We start from the raw sequence: 17966 nt of genomic DNA on the forward strand, positions 1-17966 counted from the left end.
AATATAAAATGTAATTAAACGAACTAACAACTAATAAATACATAAACTAAATAAAGTATGTGTGTGAGTTATATTACAAATACGATGTTTAAATTATCTTTGTCTTTATACTCAAAAATATTTCCGCTAGTCGTTTTCTATAACCATAGCCTATGGACCAATGGTTTTACCCTCTATATAAATCGATTTCCTGTTGATCGACGCCTTCAGGAACTAACACAAAAATACCTCACAATCCCCTCTGCTGCCAATCTGTTGTGGTATGTATGGGGTTTTTTCGATGGGTTATCTTGAAACTCTCGAGTGAGATTGAATCAGTTGGTTCGGTACCCAAGTAGTTGACTCTCACTAGCAGTTTGTCAATGCAAGTTCTCATACCTATAAACCAATCCTTGTTTTTCGAATAGTAGTCGCCCTTCAAATAACTATGGTATATAGTCGTTTGGAATGTCTTCAAATCTAAAACATCCGAAAAACAATGAGCATGTGGTATATTGATTGAAATGTATAGCTACAAAAAAATGTTAAAAATAATTAATTAGTATATAAATACTCAGGCAATGTAATCCAAACAAAATTATATCGTATCACACTCTGCCCAAACTGGGTAAACGGATCCGTTAGCCATGACACTTCAGTCAAATGTAGCAGTGTTGAAAGTTAACGGTACAACGTCCACCAAGCATCAGCCGTTCTACGCTATACCAGCAATGAGATCCATATCATTATGTCTACAAAGTTCATAAAAAAATTAAACATGTTTAAAAAGATCCAACCAAAAAAGAAAATATTATTTACAGAAATGGTAAAAAAATAAAAAATCAAAGTGTTTTTTTAATCAAGTTATAAAAAATTTGTGGAAATTATAAAAAGAAATTATATTAAATCCGTAAAACAAAGTTTAGAACAATTGAAGTTTTAAAAAAAAACAAAGTTAAAAAAAAATTTATATCAAAATTCTAAAAAAAAAGATAATTTAAAAAAAATAAAAGACGAAAAAATTTAAAAAAATAAATCAAATGTTGTGCCACACATAAGACACAAATTTTTTGTAGTGTGAAAACCTTGAAACCTAGACAAAGAGCCCACCTGAGTGTGACAAATTTGTTAAATTTGTCCTTCTTCATTCATTTTTCTATTGTTAAGTTTAAATGAATAATATCTTTAAATATTTGATCTAAACCTTTTATTAGACCATTGTATTTATTTTTTCTTTTCATTTTATTATTTTGTTACTTATCTGTTTTTCCAAAAAAAATATTTTTAATAAAATTGGCCAAAACTTTCATACCGAAAATCAAAATGTTACATTATATGACCAAATAGTAACGTTTTCGTAGCTTCAATGGTTATTTAAGTCACTCGTCTATTTTAGAACCTAGTTTCCATTCCTTAAAACCGAACTGTATAAATTGATTTAAACGAATCATTCAGTTGATTTGAATTAGGTTTTAATTTTATTTTATTAATATCTATACTTTAAAAACCAAAATCAATTTGAATTAGGTTTAACAATCGTGTTGTGTTTGGGTTAGCGGGTCGCAAGTTGGCGGGTCAATATATACCAACCCGAACACAACCCATTTAATTATATAGGTCACGGGTTAGCGGGTTTGGAACATAAACTCATATATGATCCATCAACCCACTTATTTATATGGGTTCACATGTTGTCGTGGTCGGAGTTGGGTTCGTGGGTCAGATCTGAGTTTGTGTGTGGTCAGATTCCATATATAAAATTGATAATTAAAGATGAATAAATTCTTGATGCAAACATATCCGAATTTTAGAAACTTAAGTCTTAAACATCCAAATGAAAATTAAAAATATTTATGGAAACATGTTCAAACTAAAACATTAATACAACATAGATAAATTTAATCGCATGCTTCGACGTCGTTCGATAATGATTCAATCATTCATGCCGCCGTTCTTTGTTAAGTTAATTTGATCGTTCATCACAAATGGGAGACTGGGAGAGGGCTTATTCGATTTTGTTTATGAGATACTGACATTATTTAGGGCAAATGCCAAACGTATTACAAATCAGCAAATGGTTAACCACATGTCAAATGGTCAGTATCAGGTATTAGGTATCCTATCCTAGTATAAAGTATAAACTATATGGTGTATAATACTTAATATATTTAAAAAATATATAATTTTTTTATTAAAATTCTAAATGGGTTGGTGGGTCAACCCGTATATGTTTTTAAAAACCCATATATGACAAGTTTAGTAAACGGATTAACGAGTTAACGGGTTAAAAAACTCAACCTAAATCCGATTATTTCGTGTGTATCTTGTCGAAAATTATAGATCTATCTTATTTATTAAGTCAAATTGGTGTCAATCGACCCGTACTATCAAAAACCCTGGCCATAACCTAAACCCTTAACCCTTCATGTAATTCACTGATTCATTCTACAATTACAAACACTAATTTTACCGCTCTATTTTTCTCCAAGCTCCACCTTTCACTTCATCTGTATACGCGATTTAATCTCCACCAGCTTCCCGTATGGCGACGGCGAGCGATGGAAGGGCTCCGTACGAAAGCCGTGGAGACGGTGAAAAGTCCCGCAAGAGGCCTTTCCGGCCAGGTTTATCACTGTTTGCTCTAAGTCAGATCTATTTTTATTATTTATTGCTCCCGTGTGCTTATTTAGGGCCTATTTGATTTCTTATGGCTGCTGCATCCTTTTTCGACAGATTATTTTTTATTTTTTGCTGTATCTTTGAATTGCTCATCTCTTTTTATAATGTACGTCTTTATCTTTAGACATATGTGTTTTCTATTGATTGATTAAGTAGTACACTGCCTGTGCTTTACTTCATTATGGCTGCAGAAAGCCACTTACGTGTTCATGATAGTTTTTACTCATTTAATTTTGTACTATGCGAAAGTTTAGTGTTCATGATGATACTTTTTGGGGGTGATCGAGGGATGTATCACGATGACAGTGAAAGTTAGTCAATGATCCTCATCATCTTCGAGGTGTAGTATGTAAGTGTGTTTATATGAAAAGAAATCATTTTTGTGTTGGATGAATATTATTGTTGAAAGTTTTTGTCATCGGATTCAAGCATGTGGAAAAGAGAATATCTGTTCATGTGCCCAATTTGGATTTTTTAACTTTTGAATTGTCACGTGGTGGGACCATCACAATATACAATATATATTAACCATTAAATAAATCATTACCTGGATCATTGTTTTCATATTAGGTTATGAATCTAAACATCTGTTTGTCTCTCATAGATTTGCATCTTTAAATAAATTTTCTTGTGGTAAGTGATAAGTGGTAATGGGTCAGTCTTATTGTCGATGTTTCTATCTGTCTGTCTAAAACTTAATATATTCATTATTAATAGCCTTCTGTATTACTTCAGTTGACTTTCTGCTTATGATGTACATGCCTCTTATGTGACCAGAGCTTAATGAAGAACCCCAGAATGTTTCACAGGAGGGAGGGCAAAATGTAAGTCGTCTCATAAGTTTTGCTAAATTTAGTAAGATGCAAAATGATAATTTTTGTACTTTTTTTAATGTTAATTTCTTCATGACTTGTGTTGCAATTATAATATGCTATTTCTTGGGAGTTGCAAGTGTTTTTTTATCGTTGGAAATGCTCTTAAGCTAAGCTACCTGTAACATTGTTGGCAACAACTTATTTAAAAAAGCTCGTTTGATAATTTGAAAATAGTTTCAACCCCATACTTGAGAGTCATTAGAATTACCTATCAAAGTAGATGGAAACCTAGTATAAATTGGTATCAGGTGTAGTATCTTTTTTTATGTGTTCATTGGTAATATGTATATTCTAATGTCATTGTCTCAATGCTTTATCCAACCATTTTTTCTAAAACCATTGTAACCTTGATGCACTTTTGATTTCATAAACCGAAGAATTTAGCTGGGAATCGTGCTAGCACTTCTGTTATCATTGGGACATCTGAGCTTGAACAAATGTTGAACCAGATGACCTTTACTAGGTTGGCTTTTCTTTAAGTACAATCTTATACTTTAATATTATTTACATTCTATTTTAGGTGCCTCATTCATTCTTGAGAATTATTCGGCCACTAGCTACTGAGGTTTTATATCCTGTTACAGTTCTGAAATCCAACGCTTGACAGCATTGCTGCATTCAAGAGCTTGTGATAATGTTGTTGTTGAACGCGATGTTCCAATGACACGAATGGCTTCACCACAACAGACAACAAGTATAGAGAACCTTTCGGGTGATCTTCTATCAAAAATATTCATCCTCTTAATGGCAAAACAGCTCGCTCAGATGAGATGCGTCTCGAAATCATGGAATGCCATCTTATCTCAATCCTCCTTTATAAAATCCCACCTCCATCATTCCATCAATAACAACGATCAAATTCTCGTAGTCTTCGTCAACAATCTGTCTATAAACCACAAACTGTTCACCTCATACCTCTATCCGACTCATTCCCCCCATCGCGTACTCGCTAATTTCATCAAAATCCCCCGGGTGAAGCCTGGGTATACTTATCGTATGATCAAAATTATCGGTTCTGTTCACGGATTGATATGCTCTAGTTATGGTGATTCTGTCATTCACATTTGGAATCCCTCTCTCCGCGCTGAGTCAGCTCTCCCCCCATATTCTTTCCCCTATTGCGGTTGTTATGAAATCTCTTTCCGCTTCGGGTTTGATTCCAAAACTCTGGATTACAAAGTTGTTAAGATTACAGGCCTCACCGGACCGGAGCAAACATCAACATCAGAAGAAGAAGAAGAAGAAGACGATGTTCCTAGTTTTCGGTATCTCATCATAAAGTGGCTGCAGGTTGAGATTTACAGCATGAGAACGGGCTCATGGAAGTTAATCACTCAAAGGTTTCCATCTCATATCACGAGGATTTTCGATAATGATAAGGCATGTGTAGATGGCCATGATGGGCGTCTTCATTGGGTTGGTCATACTAATGAGAAGCTTGATTCAGAAGTGATAGTGGCGTTTGATTTGGGTTCAGAGACTTTCCTTGAGATGACTTTTCCGGATTCTATACTGGATTACTATCGCTCCAACACTTTAGGAGTTTTGGGGGGAAAGCTTTGTGTGACGTCAGGAGATGGGGATGCTGAAATCCAGGTGTGGGTGATGGAGGAGTATGGGGTGGCTGAATCATGGGTCAAACGCCATGTCTTTCACTTTTCACATGATCCTGATCACGCGTTTAATGGATTCACATCACACAATGAGTTTTTCATCGAAGATGCCGATGATTGTCTTGTTTTCTATGATCATATTGCAGACAAGGCTAAAATATTGGAGAAATATCCTGGTGGAAAATGTAACACAAATAGGATCGTGGAGTATGTCGACAGTCTTGTTTGGATTGCACCTCCCCCATGAGATGAGCAGCGTCTATTGATTTCACATTTTGAAGAATCATCTCTACAAAAGACAAGACATCAGATCTACTTCTTCTATATGCTTCGTGACTTTTGAAAGAATTTGATATCTTTTGAGTCCTGTGGCTAACAGGAGCGTAACATATTTACATTAACAAATTTTAAAAGCAAAACGTCAGTTATGTATTTTCTGTTAATCTTTTGGTTTGCTCAAGATTACAGACTTCTAATGATTAAATCTGCCAACATCATCGCTCTTCTATTTAACTGTTTGTGATTCTTTTAATCTTTTGAATGGAGGCTATATATATGATTGCTTAACTTTTTTGGATTTTTTTTTACAATTTTCAGTTCGTAGATGCCATGGCTAGGTGGTTTTTGACTTATTGTCGAGATCATATTGTGTTTAACCATTTACCTGGTTGAAATTTTCAATAATACCATGCTGTTTGATGATTCTGGATGCTCCCTTTGTTCTAACATATAAATACGTTTGTACTTGTACACTCAAGGATCCAAAGATATAGAACAAGTATTATTTGTCTTTCAGTTTTGACGTAGCGAGTACTTCTAGTTTCTCTCTTACGTGGTATGGAAAACCGGTTATAGTAAGTTAGGTAGTGTTTGTTTTTTGTCTGCAGATCTGCGCGACCTCTTCTGTCTGCGCCGTGCAGACCACGCGCAGACATTAGCTTTCGCAGACTGTTTGTTTTTTTGAAGACTGCAGACCTAAAAATGTCTGTGCGTCCTCTTCTTGGCGCAGACGTGGACCAGAGTCTTCTAACATCTTCAGACATTTTCTAGCCTAAAAAAACATATATATCTTTATTTTTTTCAAGTTTTTTTTTATTTTTTTAAATTTATATTTTTTCCAACTTTATTAATGATGAACAATTTGAAAAAAAAATTACAAAACTTAAAAAAACGTTCGACGATACAAACATTATATTTTTGACAAATTTATAAATAAAAATTTATTATAATAATAGTCGTTGAAGTTGTTTATATAAATATGACAAAAAAATCATAATATATTCTTATATTTTTTTGCCAAATTTTGTAAAACATTATTTAATACAATATCGTCAATTTCTCGAGAAAATATTTATGGTACTTTTTTAATGGATTTAATTGAAAAATCAAAGTTTATTTGTATCCATTTATGTATCAAATTTTTTGATCACTAATTATAATGTTTACTTATAACTTTGCAACCAAAGTTGTTGGTTTTTATAAAATATATACGTTAATTTATATCATTTTTATTTTTATTTTTTATACAATAATACATAAAAGTTGATATAGATTCGTTGATTATTTATAACAAAGTCATAAAAATATTAAAAAATCACTTTGAAGTTTAAAAAAATCAGTTTATTTAGATTTCAGTTTATTTTAATAGCCCGCAGATGTTAAAAAAACAAACAGTCTTCTTTTTTCAGACTGCAGACGTTTGGTCTACCTCTTCTACTGAAGAGGTCTACATATGTGGTCCGCAGACTGCAGACATTTTGCTTCAGAAAAAACAAACAGCACCTTAGTTACCCAAATTAGCAGGTAAAACTTGAGTTTATGCCACTACAATGCAAAACAAATTATAATTATTAATAATAAATAAATAAAAACTTAAGGGCCCTTTTAAACCAAAAACCAATACTTGATTGGCTACATTAACAAAAACCCCACTGTGGAATTTCAGGCTAAAAAGTCTAAATTTGCTAACTTGCCTATTTAAGCACCGTACTCAACTTCTTTCCATATTATGGCACAGCCTCAATGTATAACATTCTACCTTGGAGCCTTTCTCTTGACAAAGCAAGATTGTACACAAGAAGCATTCATACATGGCTGTAAATTAGTGGTTTAAAATGCTTGTAATCTTCAACTTCAAAAGTGCAAGACAAATCACGATATAGACTAAAACACATAACTAAGGAATGCATGTTTCGACTATGTTGTCATGTCATGTGTCCACAACCAACAATTCTAGCCTTGTCATTACCCAACAGTTAACAAGTTAAAAGCTTTCTAATTTCATGAAAGTGAAACAAAATTGAAAGTTGAGTTAAAGAAAACATAAAAAACACTAGAAATTTGAACACAACCCAGAAAAATAGAGTCCACAAGCCTTTAGAAATTTTAGAAGAAATGAAACTAAACCATAAAAGATAAACATCCTGACTACTCAATTTTCTCACAGTATAAATTAAATGAGTAAAACGTACTACCAGTAACCCTAAATTGCCTGATTCCTTATGCTGATGTGGCTTTCTGTTCTGCAACCATGCATATTGAAGAAACCTCAAGAAGTTCAAACAGAGCTCTAATATTGACTAAGACGAAACTAAATCCTAATTGCATGACATATTATGTGGTTAAATAAATGCCTTTGTACAGCAAACGAAAAGAAATCAATCAAATAAAAAAGATGAAGCAACCATCTAATGAAACAAAAAAGCCCTAAAACAAAGTCACGCCCATTATGATATGATAGTAATAAGAAATAGCATCTGGTTACAGCCAAAGAGGCCTCGAATAAGCTCACGGAATTAAAAACACAAGTAATTCGGAGAAACGGTGCTAATCCTGGCCGGAAAGGCCTCTTACGCGACTTTTCTTTGGCACCACTGCTTTCGTAAGGAGCTCTTTCGTCGGACGCCGTCGACATATGGAAAGTGAAGCTATTGAGGAGATGACTTGTGTAGACAGAGACCGTAAAAATGAAGAGAGAATAGATATAGATATATGATTATATGGAGCGGGAAATCACTGTCCACGAGACTACGACAGCGGATAGACAATTTATTATATCAAAAAATAAAATATGTTTGTTTTTTTAAAGTAAAAATTTATAAAGTTAAGGGACTATCTCTATAATCAGTAGAAGAGGTGGACCAAACGGCTGCAGACTATAATACGAAGTGTGTTTGTTTTTTTAACATCTGCATGCTGCTGCAGATATTAAAAAATTAAAGACAAAACTGCAAATTTAGTCCCTGTGGTATTCAAAAAACTTTGGATGGGGTCCAAAAACTTTTTCACTTGCATGGAAGGTCCAAAATCAAAACATTTCCTTGATTTTGGTCCAAAAAATCTTGAAAAGACGATTATGCCCTTTTCATTCTCTTTTTGTATTTTTTTTATATTTTCTTTAATAATCTATTAATCAAAAATTTAAAATGAAAGAATTGGGCCCACCCCCACCCCTAATGATACTCTCTCTCTCTCTCTCTCTCTCTCTCTCTCTCTCTCTCTCTCTCTCTCTCTCTCTCTCTCTCTCTCTCTCTCGATCTTTTATGAATGGATAAATGAAAGGGTTGTTGATCTCTAAAGATAATCAATATTTTGAATAAACTTCTCGATTTAAGCATATATTGAAGAGGTGTAAAGTTAGGTCTTCGATTTTAACAGAGGGAGAAAGTGTTCGTCTTCACCAAAAGGATCTCCAGATCCTCAGTCGAAACCTGATGCCGCTGCCGTTTTTGTTTTTTTTTTTATGCTTCAAGTTGTCGATAAAGGTTTTCGTTCAAGATCTAGATTAGGAATCAATCACTGGAAACACTAGCAATCAACCGCCGCAGCCATTCCGACGAACGCTAGGTTTCAAACGATGATGTCGTCGGATCTATATCTAACCCTAATCAAAATCCGTCTCCATAACCGAGATTTGAAGACGAAATGAGATCTGAAGGCCAAATATCGATTTCTAGAGTGTATGTGGCTGTTCGTGTTTGAAGGCAAAAATTGATTTCTTTCCCCTGAATTCTGGCATTTGTGTATTAGCTATGAGATGAACCTAAGATCTTCATCTTCATATTTCCCCTGATTTCTTCATCTTCATCTAGTTCCCAAATATTCATCTTGTTCAACCTTGTCTTTATGTGTATGAATAAGGAAGATAGAGAAAAAGAAAAGAGGGAGAAAGTGAGAGAGTGTATGAATCTGGTTCAAACATTCATCAGATGGTAGTGGTGATATTCCATTCTTCTGAAAATCAAAATGATGAAGATGGGTTTTGTGGGGAGAGAGAGAGAGAGAGAGAGAGAGGGGGATGGGGTGGGGTGGGGGATAATTTTTTTCTTTTTTCTTTATTTTTTAATTAGAATAGTATTAGAATAATTATAAAAAATACTAAAAAGAAAATAAAAGGGCATAATCGTCTTTTCAAATTTTTTTGGACCAAAATCACGGAAATGTTTTGATTTTGGACCTTCCATGCAAGTGGAAAAGTTTTTGGACCCCATCCAAAGTTTTTTGAATACCACAGGGACTAATTTTGCAGTTTTGTCAAAATTAAAATAAACTGATTTTATAATCCGAAAATAGTTTTTTAATACCAAAAGTTTAATAATATATAATATTTCAGCAAAAAAATAATGATACTTTAACAAAAAAAATATAGATATTTTAACATAAAATAATGATATTTCATCAACAAATTATTATTATTCAATATTAAAAAAAATTCAACAAGAATAAACAAAAAAAAAACGAAAAAAAAAATGTGAAATAAGATTTTAGCAATATGTATTCAATATTTTAGCAAGAAAAAAAAGAAGAAGAAGAGGTAGGAAGAGACAAAACAAGTGTTGCGCCAACAAGAACAGGCGCAAAAGTTTTTTAATATGAAGACTTCTGAAAAACAAACAGCTGCGAAATGAAAAGTGTTGCGCATGTGTTGCGTCGCGCAACAATAAAAGGTCTAAAGAGTTTTTTTTTTCCGAAAAACAAACAACACCTTACACTTTTGATCCCTTTACTGTGTAATTTAGGTGCATGTGAAATGCAATTAATTTTTTTTAGGAACCTACAAATAAGTTTTATAAGATGACACACGCCTAGCAAGAAGCTAGACGAAGGGAAAGAAAAATACAAAGTTTATAAAGTATTAGTTACAAATAAAAGTACAAACACACCAGTTTTCCATTTGAAGGAGCATTTAGCTCTCATGTGTTTGTGTTTTATCCAAGTATACACCAACAATTTAACATTATATCATTGGATGCCACCTTCGTTGGAGTAATACGATATTATTAAACAACCTTTCATTTCGTGCCTTCTCGATCCACACCAAAACGAGCTGTAACAAATACTCACAAATGTTTTCATTTTCTTTTGGCAATTCCCCCACTTGGCAGCATGGTTTATGTGACAACCCGATATTTCAACCAATGTAATGACTTAAAGTGTAACACTCGAAATCAGAAAGGTCAAGAAAGGAAAGGAAAACCATAAGTTAAAGAGGGTGACTCATCGAGTCCAAGGAGGAACTCGGCGAGTCGGAGCGGGAACCGGATGTAAAGTAAGTGACCGACTCGGCGAGTCGGCAAGTGGACTCGGCGAGTCTGGTCTGGGTTGGGAAACCCTAATTCTGGGACTTGGTACCCTATTTAAGCACCTTATTCTCTTCCCCAGGGCTCATTTGCGGCCCTATAGTCCAGAACCCCAAACCCTAGCCACCATATCCTTTTCTTGGAGCAAGGTCTAGCCTTGGAGAAGTAATTTGCAAGCTTTGAAGAAGAAGAAGAAGGAGAAGGAGTTGGGAGGTCCAAGGAGAAGCTTGTTGGTCCAGGATTAGCTTCTCAACCTCATCATTTTCTGGTATAGACTTATGGGTATATGTGTCGGAACCCAATTATTAATTGGGTGTTATTTGGAAGTTGACAGATTCGGGAATCTGTCATCCAACAGCTAAGGTTTTGTCAGCAGGACTTCAACGGTGAGAGGTGAGTTTTCCTCCAGTAGGAACGGGTCTAGGGCACCAATGCCGGCGCGTTTATGTGGTTACAGTATGTCGAGGTAAGCTCGATGCAGTTTATATGTTCAGTTTATTCCGAACTTCGATTCGATGTCGGGGCGGTCCTGAGAAGTAGTTATGTATGCTTGATGTCTTTGTGATTCATGCATGTTTATGTTATGTGTTATATGTTCCGAACTCCGATCCGATGTCGGGCAAGACCGATGGAGTTCATGTGAATATGTTATATATTTACGTTTATGTTATGTTTAGTCTATTCCGGACTTCGGTCCGATGCCGGGCGGGGCCCAATATATGTCGGACCTCGGTCCGATGCCGGGCGGGGCCTGATGCAGTGGACAAGGCCCAGTATTTGTTATATGTGCTATTGTATGGTATGTGGTAGTTTGGGGGAGCTCACTAAGCTTCGTGCTTACAGTTTTCAGTTTTGGTTTTAGGTACTTCCGGTAGCAAGAGGAAGAGCTCGGGGTGATCGCATGGCACACACCACAGTATTCAGCCTGGGATTTGTTTGAAACTCTGATTTTATATCATTTGTTATTGAGATAGTATTTTATATGATATTTTGAGACACATGACACTTGGTTTTCTTATTGAGTATGGATGATTATAGTTTTTATAATACTTTTCAAACGAAATTTTTGGGCCGTATTTTTGGGATGTTTCATTATTAATCCCGATCACCACTCGACTCCATAGTGAAGAGGGTTCGGTTCTCAATCGCCACCATCACTTCACATTGAGAGAGATATTGAGCTCCCTTAGTGATCTGATGCCAAGTCCCCCACAGGGAGTAGCCACTGTTGTTGTTAAGGTTGTTTGGCTTCACAATCCTCTTCTTGAATTGTCATGTTTATTAACTCGTATTAATGTTGTTTTTGTGACAATGTTTTCTTGAATTGTCATGTTTATTAACTAGTATTAATGTTGTTTTTTGTGACAATGTTTTCTTGAATTGTCATGTTTATTAACTCGTATTAATGTTGTTTTTTGTGACAATGTTTTCTTGAATTGTCATGTTTATTAACTCGTATTAATGTTGTTTTTCGTGACAATGTTAGTGCCATGTACCTAGATTCAAACCAATGTAGCACCAAAGAACCAAACATATGGAAATAGGTTTACATTTTGTTAAAGAACATGTTGTCATTGGTCATGTACGTGTACTGCATGTTTCTTCTGCTCATTAGTTTTCTAATATTTTTGCTAAAGGATTACCTACACAGTTATTTTTAGATTTTTGAAACAGTTTACATTTAGGTGTCAATAACAACACCGGACAGGTCCACTCTTACAAGTTGGATCCGCCCTTAGCTATACTTATAGCGCATTCATTATTTTTTGCTTAAGTGATTACTACTATCTTATTCTATATTATAAACCATAATAGTCATATCTTGAGTTTTAAGAAGTATAAATTATAAAGTTTTTTGTACAAATCAATTATGCATAAATATCATTAATATTTGTCAAAAGTTTGAAAATTTGACTTAAGGAAGGTTATTAATAAATTTAATTTGGAGCAAAATGACAATTTTAAAATATTAAATTCATGTATATAAATTAATTTAAATTTCTTAAACTAGACACTAATATTTATTAATTTACATTAAATATATAAACATGCAATATAAATATAAGGCCTAAACATCAATATTTTATTTAAAAGTGGTTATTTTTTACATAATAATTAATAATAAAATCTAATAATTATTTTCCCATGAGAAAGTTGTTCACCAAAAAAGCTATTTATTGTCGTGCATTCAAGATGCCAAGTATCCCCTTTGGTATGATACTTCGAAAAATTGAAAATGTTTGGTATGATACTTCGAAAAATTGAAAGTGTTTGGTATGCAATAGTTTTTTTTGCCATGTATAGCAATTTAGCCTTACAAGCATGAACACACAAAAAAAATAATAAAATAATACATGTTATTTGTTTATGATAAAAAATTTATATACGAATCACCTCTAATACTTTTACCTTAAAATCACATTTTCTAGTTCAAGAGAAGTCCAAAGTAATAGTCTTATTAAATAGTAACAAGTTTGATATTTGTTTGATATATGCATCCCAAAGTTTTATATTTACCTCTTTTTTTTTTTTTTTTTTTTTTTTTTTTTTTTTTTCCATTTTTATGAACTTTTACAGGCTAAACATATAATTTCTTTTTCTTCTTAAAGATGATATAGAAATCAGGTAAACTAATCAAAAACAGCATTCTACTTGGTCTAAAATAACACTTTTTTGTTTTAATAAATGATTGGTTTGGGCAGAAGATCTAACCAATAGTCAAAAATCATGGTACATATAATATTTCACAAACATCCAACTACTTGGTTACTTACTACTCTATGAAATTTCACAAACCCTAATCGAAACATATAGCATATGAGTGAGTGTTATAACAGAATAGAAGAGGATATAATGTCTTGCCAAACAAGACTGTCAATATACTCCACGATTCTCTTTGGTCTATATTTTCCACGACAATGTTTCTCCAAGATTCTCGTCTTGTCAGCAACTGGATCATACAAAACAAGATGACCATCGGTATTTCTATAGATAAACTGACTGTGTGACGTGAATCCATTCAATGGACAACCATTAAAGTGTGAAAAGCAAAACGAATGGCGTTTGACCCATGACTCAGCCACCCCGTACTCCTCCATCACCCACACATCTATTCCCTCATCCTCAAACCACCTATATGACCTCACACAAAGCTTTCCACTCAAAAATCCTAAATGATTCATGCGGTTGTCCTCAAGTATAGCATCTGGAAGAGGCATCTCAAACAATGTCTCTGAACCCAAATCAAACACCACTATCGTTCGTGACTGTGGCTCTCCTTCCTCAACAATATAACCAGACCAATGAAGATGCCCGTCATGCCCATCTACACAAACATAATTGTGTTCGAAAATCATTGCAACGTGAGATGGAATCCTTTGAGTAATGAACTTCCAACAACCCTTTCGCATACTGTAAATCTCAGCTTGCAACCACTCTTTCACAACTAATATAGAAAAACCAGGACGAATGGTGTGTGGCCCAACCACTCTTTCAATTGTCTTCAATAAAATTACAGTTTATTGAAAAAAAAAAAGTCAACACCTAGAGCGTAAATAATAACAGTAAAAAAAGCCAACCTAGTAAAGGTCATCTGTTTCAACATTTGTTCAAGCTCTGATTTCCTAACACCAAAAGTAACAGAAATACTAGCATAATTCCCAACTTGATCTGAATTCTTCAATTCATGAAATCAAAAGTGCATCAAGGTTATAGTTACTTCATCAACTCCACCATTATTGTCAACATTTATCACTTTGTGGCCAATTCAATGATAAAAACACTACAACTCCAAAAAATAATAGAATATATTTGCTCAAGACTTCTAGTAAAAGACACACACACGAATTCAACTCATAAGAGAGCATAACTCGGTACTAGAAACAATATGTAGCAATCACGGATGAAAGCAGCAACCAGTCTCATGAAAAAATACCATAAAACCCAAAAAAATATATATTAACCATTTTCCCTCTTATTAAATTTAGCAAAAATTGAGAGACAACTTACATTTTGCTCTGCCTCCTGTGAAACATTATGGGGATCTTCAATCTCTGGTCACATAAGCAGAAATTCAAGTGAAGTAATAACAAAGGCTATTTATTATTATGAATATCTTCAAGTTCCAAATAGACAAGTACATTTACAAAAAGACTGACATATCGCTTCGGATTAGTTATTACAAGATAAATTATTGAAAGATGCAGATCTATGAAAGACAATTGGATGCTTAACTTCATAAGCTGGTATGAAGACAATGATCCACATAATGATTTAGTGGTTAGCAAAAAAGAATATCCTTCATCAGTTCCTCCAACACAACCAAAAAAGCAAAAAGGAAAAAAAAAAAAAAATTCTATTCACATCAACACACTCACAGACTACACCTCCACATGGTAATGACAGGCATTGACCAACTTTCACTATCATCATAATGCATCCCTTTATTACCCCCAGAAACTCTCATCCTGAACACTAAATCATCTCAAGGTACAAATTAAATGAATAAAAACTATCAGTAACCTTAATCTGACTGATTACTTCACGTATACATAAGTGGATTTCTACATCCATCTTAAAGTAAACCTTAAGCAGATCATACATGCAGCAAGAACTATTCTATCAAAAGAAAACAAACATGCCAAAATGAACCTACAATATAAGAAAAGATAAGCAAACGAAAAGTGCAGAGCTTGGATATCAAGCAACACGAAACTAAATTCTAATTTTGTGACCTACGATGTGGTACAATGCACTTCTTTCTATAGCCAAAGAAGAAAATCTACTCAATCGAAAAAAGTGGCAATCGTCCAATAATACAAATCCATAACAAATCAAATATACCCTAAATAAGCTCATAGGGACAACAAAGAATTTAAAATAGATAGCAACAGTGTTTAACCTGGTCGTAAACGCTTCTTACGGGACTTTTCACCGTCTCCACGGCTTTCATAGGGAGCTCTTCCATCGCATTCGCCCGCGGTCGCCATAGGAGAAACTTGAGCTATCGAGGCGATCAATCGCGTAGACAGAGGAAGTGGGAGTGAAAGAAAGAAAAAGAAAGCTAAGTGGGTGTAGTGGGTGTTTGTTTTAGCTTATTTTTCAAGCTTTGTGGTTTTTAGCTTATTTTTTGTGTTTATGAAAAATTAGTGGTAGGATTTGCTTATTAGTTTAAGTGAGTTTATTTTATATATATACCACTTGTGAGACCTTATATTATACGAGTTGATTAAAACATAATGTTAAATAGGAACGATTAAATGGGAAGTTTATTTGAATTTGAAATATGAAATAAGTCAACATTATGACAAAAAAAAACATGCAAAAGGTAAATTAATTAAAATTATGTGTTTAATTATCAGACTCGTGTACTAAACGAGTTATTATAACAAAATGTTAAATACAAAGGTTAAAGTGTAAATTTATTTGAAATTGGAATTAAAATTTCAAATTTCAAATTTGAAATTAATAATTATTATGGTAGGTTTAATTTATGGAAACTAAATTAATGATATATTAGAAATGAATAATGAAATAAATGATAAGTGGAAAATTAATATATCTCAAAAATATGATAAAATAACATGTGGGCAATTAAATGAGAGAAAACAAGTGACAATAACATTTCATTTATTAGGGTATATATATATATATATATATATATATATATATATATATATATATATATATATATATATATATATATATATATATATATATAACTTTTGTATTGTGAGACAATAGCACTTAGCTAAGAGTGCAATTGTTGGAGCACAGTGTACTACTATCTTAATGCGTTGACTTCAGGTTTAATCCCTTAATTTTGTATACGTCGTTACTTGAAACATTTTTTTTTAAATGATATTTTTCATCCCTTTACTTTTTAAAATTCTTAAAGCACAATGTACAACTATCTTAATGCGTAAACTTCAAATTCAATCCCTCAACTTTGTATTATCTATCACTTGCAACTCATCTATTTTGTAAAATGATATTTTTTTTATCACTCTACTTTTTAAAATATCGCTTTCACTCATTCCACTTTCAACTTTATAAAATGTCACTCTTAACCCTCTATTTTCTAAACTTTCATGTTTATCCCAAGTCCCCATAGTATGTATATATAATATGATTTTCACTCTTCTACTTTTCTAATACGCAACAAAAACACGTAAAAACTCACAACAAAGTGCGGGCTCAATTATTAGTTTTATCTAAAAATAAGCCAATTTTTATAAGCTAAGTGAAAACAACGTTTTTTTTTTCCAAATGATTGGTTTATTTGTCTATATTTACCTATTTACCCTCAAACCTAAATGTAACATCTCAATCCTCAGGTATGAAATTTGATTCTTTTAGCATATTTTCTTGGTCCAACTCGGCTAGTTGGAAGGCCTCAATCCGGCGTGTTGAGGTGACGTTGGCCACGGATATTAATGGATCAACTCGGCGAGTTGGCAGCTGAATAAGAAACTCTAATTCTTAGGGTATTGCATCATATTTAAAGGCCTTAAGTCCCTTGGTTGGCCTCCTTACCAACCTACTCTGTCAAAAAACTCTAATTTCATGCATCTTCTTTCAAAGTTGAGTCTGTGAGCTTGAAGGGTTGATTTTTAGTGTTCTTTTGAAGGAGCTTGAAGTTTGAGGTATCTAGATTGAAAGGAGGGCTATAGATCCATAAAATCCTCTCTTGTTGCAGTCTTTTGAGGTATAAAGTTGAAACCTTTCTTCCTTATATCTTAGATCTCTTCCTTGAAAGTTTTATTGGGATATTTGGCTCATTGTCGGATTGTTCATGGGGTTGAGCATTTCATGGGTTGTCACCTTAGATCTAGCCATTTTGTGGCCTCATTTGGCTTAAAGTTGCAAGCTTTATTAGGTTCTAAACCTCATTCATACATTAAGTTCTTTATTAAGTCTTTCATGAGTTCTAGAGCTTCTTTTGGCATGCATGAACGTAAAGTTGGCAACTTTACATGGTTTTCCAGCCCCATAGTACCAGATCTACATCTTGCAGCTTTAGATTCGATAGAAAGGACTGAATGTGTTAAGCTGGGAAAACTCGACGAGTTGGCTAGGGTTTTCTCGACCTTTTGAGTACCTTGGAAACTCGACGAGTTTGTGGGTGCACTCAGCGAATTAAGTCAACATGGACTGTTAACCTTGACCTTTTGACTTTGAACATGGTTGGCCAAGCTGACCTTGAGGGCATTTTGGGTATTTTGGGGTTTTAATGGAATTAG

General features: G+C 33.7%; 2 protein-coding genes across 6 annotated transcripts; one reads left to right on the forward strand and one right to left on the reverse strand.

Moving 5' to 3' along the window:
• The first annotated feature begins 2351 nt into the window (after positions 1–2351).
• Positions 2352–5659, forward strand: LOC145064451 (F-box/kelch-repeat protein At3g06240-like). The gene is made up of 4 exons (XM_079011901.1): positions 2352–2603; positions 3436–3482; positions 3911–3996; positions 4118–5659. Exons 1-4 carry the CDS (start codon positions 2522–2524, stop codon positions 5391–5393), a joined length of 1491 nt encoding a protein of 496 aa, XP_078868027.1. The 5' UTR covers positions 2352–2521; the 3' UTR covers positions 5394–5659.
• A 7724-nt stretch (positions 5660–13383) lies between these two features.
• On the reverse strand, positions 13384–15813 carry LOC145063065 (F-box/kelch-repeat protein At3g06240-like). Of its 5 annotated transcripts, none has more exons than XR_013687829.1 (3): positions 15626–15813; positions 14734–14777; positions 13384–14506 (listed from the first exon to the last, which is right to left on the reverse strand). XR_013687829.1 is itself a non-coding variant. In XM_079010661.1 (3 exons), exons 1-3 carry the CDS (start codon positions 15711–15713, stop codon positions 13554–13556), a joined length of 804 nt encoding a protein of 267 aa, XP_078866787.1. In that variant the 5' UTR covers positions 15714–15813; the 3' UTR covers positions 13384–13553. The 5 variants fall into 5 exon arrangements, 1 of the variants encoding a protein (XP_078866787.1); XM_079010661.1 differs by having other exon boundaries at positions 13384–14225; XR_013687827.1 differs by having other exon boundaries at positions 13384–15198.
• Positions 15814–17966: the final 2153 nt, after the last annotated feature.

Source organism: Lactuca serriola, chromosome 7, assembly GCF_051521515.1.
Source record: "Lactuca serriola cultivar US96UC23 chromosome 7, Lser_US96UC23_V15, whole genome shotgun sequence".
In the NCBI taxonomy this organism is placed as follows: Eukaryota; Viridiplantae; Streptophyta; class Magnoliopsida; order Asterales; family Asteraceae; genus Lactuca; species Lactuca serriola.